This window comes from Galeopterus variegatus, unplaced genomic scaffold, assembly GCF_000696425.1.
Source record: "Galeopterus variegatus unplaced genomic scaffold, G_variegatus-3.0.2 Scaffold1059, whole genome shotgun sequence".
NCBI classification, from domain to species: Eukaryota; Metazoa; Chordata; class Mammalia; order Dermoptera; family Cynocephalidae; genus Galeopterus; species Galeopterus variegatus.
Window position 1 is genome coordinate 405,207 of NW_007727170.1, and position 4,062 is coordinate 409,268.

At 55.1% G+C, this 4,062-nt stretch overlaps 1 protein-coding gene across 1 annotated transcript in view; it reads right to left on the minus strand.

The window, feature by feature from the left end:
• Window positions 1-2,493, minus strand: part of CHRNA3 (cholinergic receptor, nicotinic, alpha 3 (neuronal)) — an 11,134-nt gene extending 8,641 nt beyond the window's left edge. The window contains exons 1-3 of the mRNA XM_008574536.1: window positions 2,347-2,493; window positions 2,188-2,232; window positions 843-952 (exon numbers count right to left, since the gene is read on the minus strand). Coding sequence (XP_008572758.1) covers window positions 843-952; window positions 2,188-2,232; window positions 2,347-2,367 — 176 coding nt within the window. The 5' untranslated portion in view covers window positions 2,368-2,493. The remainder of the gene's footprint in view (window positions 1-842; window positions 953-2,187; window positions 2,233-2,346) is intronic.
• Between the last annotated feature and the right edge of the window lie 1,569 nt (window positions 2,494-4,062).

Sequence of the window (4,062 nt, forward strand, 5' to 3'; positions counted from 1 at the left end):
AACTCAGTGTTTCTGTGGGGTAGGACCTAGGGACAGGCACAGAGATTTTTTTTAGATAATATAATAAATATTAACTTTATTTTTGTTTGGTGGCTGGCTGGTCAAACACAGGGGTCAAACCCTGGACCTTGGTGTCATCAGCACCATGCTCTAACCAACTAAGCTAAAAAGACAGTGAGGAACAAAGAAAATATTTTAAATGCAGGCACCTGTATTTTTCAAAAGCTCCTTAGAAACTGTGCCAGTCAGCAGGCTGGGAACCCTGGGGTTATGTGACCCGGGCTCACCCAGCTTTCACTTTCTCCAACACCCTCATTCTCTTTCAAAGAAGAGGGTGAGGCAGGAGCCATGAACTCCCGTTCCTGTCTGTTGGCACAGAGCTGGCAACAGATGCTACATTCACAGCCCTCCCCTGCATCTCGCTCTCCCCCTACCACACACTGGGGCTGCTCCCCTGATCCTTCCAGCCTTATGTCACAGTCCAGCCAATGAGGTCATTTCGGCTGCCTATGACATACTCTCCTGCCTCCCTGGGCCCTCTCCTGCTCCGTCTCCCCTTCTCCACATCCTACACAACCTTCAAGACCCAATTCATCTGCCACTTCTTCCCTGAAGCTCTTCCTGATGCCCCTCCTCCACCCAAACGGCCCCTTTGAAGCCACTCAGTACACAGCTGCTCTCTGTGGTTCACTGGCATCTCTAGTACTTGGTATGCAGTAGGAACTCAATAAATACGTGCAGAGGGAAAAGGCCTGAGGAAGGCCAGTCTGCAAGCGCAGTGGGTCGAGGACCCAGAGCCCAGGCTGACAGCCCTGATGGGTGTGGGCCACCCAGCAGCTTACTTGTTATACAGCACAATGTCTGGCTTCCAGATCTTCTGCGCAGGGACACGCATGAACTCTGCCCCGTCATAGTGAGAGGGGTCCCACTTCAGCTTGTAGTCATTCCAGATCTGGAGAGAAGAGGGAGGGAGGGAAAAGGAGACAGCAAAAAAGACCAGCCTGGTTTTACTCTGCTTGACACCACCCATCTTGGTGACTCCCCACCCTGCTGTGTGTCACTGAGCCACCTCCATGCTGCAAACCATGCTGGCCCAATTTCTCCCTCGGGTGCAGTGCAGAACACCGGGCTGAGTCTGCAGGTCACCTCCTGCCTCTAGGGGAGCTGCTTTCTCCGTGACTGTGAGGGAGCCCAGCCCCTCATCAATCAAATGGGGACCATTAGTGCTTTCTCTGATGGCTTCTAGTGCCAGGTCCAGCCTCCTGGATTTCGAGCACCAGTCCAGGTCCATGTCTTAAGCTGCTATTTACCTCCCACGAAATGGCTCTCCAGGTGCTTTTCCAGGCAAGACCCCCACCAATCCCCAATAAGAGGGTGCTCTCCAACTACATACAGAAGCCTCTTCCACCTCAAAGTTAAGCAGGGCCAGCCTCTGAGAGGTCCTGGGGGAAGAAGCCATCCTGTATCCCATTGAGGCTAAGAAGTGTTTGGGCACAGAGGCTGGGAGGTCTGAGTCCTGAGCACTGAAGGGGAGAGGGGTGAGGCTGTGGCCACAGAGGGAGTGAGTGCGATCAATCGAGCACTAGGTGGGGCACTGTGCCTGTCTGGTTTTCCAGTCCCCTGGGGACAAAGGCTGTGTAAGCTGAGTGCTCAGCTGGCCAGGATGGCAGAAGGGTCACCACCAGGCCAATAGGCTATTATGTCTCAGCAGATCTGGACAAAGCCTCCCTGGGGAGGACAAGTGGAAGCCAATTTCATCAGCGTCAACCTGAACAAGAAAATTCAGACTCCCTACTCTCACCCTACCATTAACAACAACAGCATCTCGTTTTGACTTAAGGGTAAGTTTTTGGCAAGAGGAATGGAAGGAGATGGTTTCAGGAACCACCCAGGAGTTGGGGGCCAGGGCTCCAGTCCCCATTCTGTTGTGTGACCATGGAGAAGGTCTCTCTCTCCAGGCTGCAGGATATCCATCTCTGACTCGAGGCGCTGAGCCCTGCAGTCCTTCCAGGGGGACTCTAGAGCAGTGCATGTGACCCCAAGCCCCAGAAAAGACAGACCAGCCAGTGGACCTCAGTCTGTATCCAGAGGAGTGAAGCACCATCTTTGGGCTATTTTTGGTTCATTGACAGCAAATAAAGCAGTCACCACCAGGGTGCAGCAGTGCTTAGGGCCTGAGTCACTCACTTGCTTGAGCCACAGATTTGTCTCTATGATCTGGTTTACTTCATCCTGCAAAGAGGGATTAAAGCAGACAGGTGAATTACAAAAACAAGGCTGGTTCTGGGAAAGGCTGCTGCAGAAGTCCCATACCCAATGGCCATGGCTCGTGGCTCCATCACTCACCACCTTCACAAGCTGAGACATGGACACCTCAAACTGGATGATGACTGGGTCGGACACATTGGCCACAGGCCGGATGATCTCATTGTAATCTTCAAACAGATGCTCAAATAGACGGTGCTCAGCCTCCGAGGTGCTGGCCACTGAGGGAAGCAGTCTTGTTAGCCCCAGGGGACGTCGGTCCTTATCCCCCCTACGTGGGACATAATCCACCTATATCCTCCCCTCCACCTGCTAGGGTCACTGTGTGGAACCCAGGCTTTCAGGCTAGTTCTGCCCCCTCGAGTTACAGAGTGGGAAACTGAGTCTCAAGAAGGAAAGGGATTCTACCAGGTCACATACATTCAGTGAGAAGCAGAGTGGTTACAAAAGTTGGGCACTAAAGTTGGACAGATCCAGTGCAAATCCTGACAAACCACTTGTGAACTGTGTGAGCTTAGGTGAGTAGCTTAACCTCTCTGAACCTCAGTTGCTTTGTATGCCAAAATAAAGACTGTAAATGTACCTGCCTCGAGAGCTGTTATGAGTGAAGTGCTTAACTCAGCGATGGCATGTGGTAAAAACCATTAGCTACCCTTACCTGTATTGTTACTACCAGGCAGGGATGTGGTGGACATGCAGTCTGCCTAGACAGCCACCCACTCCTTTCATGACGGCAAGATGACCAGTCCATTCCCAGGGCCAGGGCCATCCAGGCCGAGATATTCTGCCTCCCAGCCTGCGGGAGACTGAAGCCCAGGTCTGGGGTTCCCCTTTGCCCCACCCAGAACCCTGTAAGGGTTCCGCCACCAGCCCTCTTGGAAGCCAAGGCACCCACATGGCTCCCATGATCTCACAGTGTGACCCATGTTCCTGCTGATGCTGTCTTCACATCCTGATCGAAGACCCTTACCTCACTGCAACCCTTGGGCAGCCCCCTTTGTTCATGAGCCACACCTCAGCCCAGGTGAGGCATCTTGGGTCAGCTGTCTGCTGCTGCCCACTTACACATCTGGGAACAATTTGGGGAGAGGGGTGTGGAAATCTTTGGGATAGTATGACCCCACTTCTTCAGGTCTTGAAATAGGATTCTGCCTGCTCCCGCTGCCCCCTTCCCCAGATCCAAAGGAGGGGCCACAGGCAGGAGCCCGTTGAGAGTGTAAGGCTCTCGGAGTAGGGATGCCAGAAACAGCGCTCTGAGTGCAGAGCCGCAACGCGTTTTCCCAACAGACTACCGGCCCGGGGTCACAAGGACAGCTCCGCCGAGTCCCCCGTCCCTCAGTATTTACCAGCCCTCCCAGGCTACCCAAAGAGCCTCTGGCAGCGGGTCAGTGCCGGCTTCTCCCCTACGGGCTCCTCCAGACATCGGGCGGCAGGCGGGGAGGCGCGCTCCCGGGTTGAGGGTCTCAAAGTAACACGGTCAGGGGCGAGGGGACCAGGACGGGGAGGAGAGGCTGGCGCGCCCGCTCCAGTTCCAGATCCGAAACGACTCCCCCCTCCCTCAGGGGGCCTTGGACAAGTCTTGACCCTCTCTGGTCACAGTTGTCCCACCTACACGTGAAACGGGGAGATGGGCGGGATGCAGACGGTGCAAGGGGAGGCCTGGGCGCGCCAGTCCCGCAACCAGTGCGCCGGGCAGGGCGGGGACTCGAATCCGTCTCTGCCGCGCCCAGGACGAAAGGTACGGGCCTCGGCACCCTCCGCCTCCCCCGCGGCCCCCAGTGACTCTCAGGGAGGGGC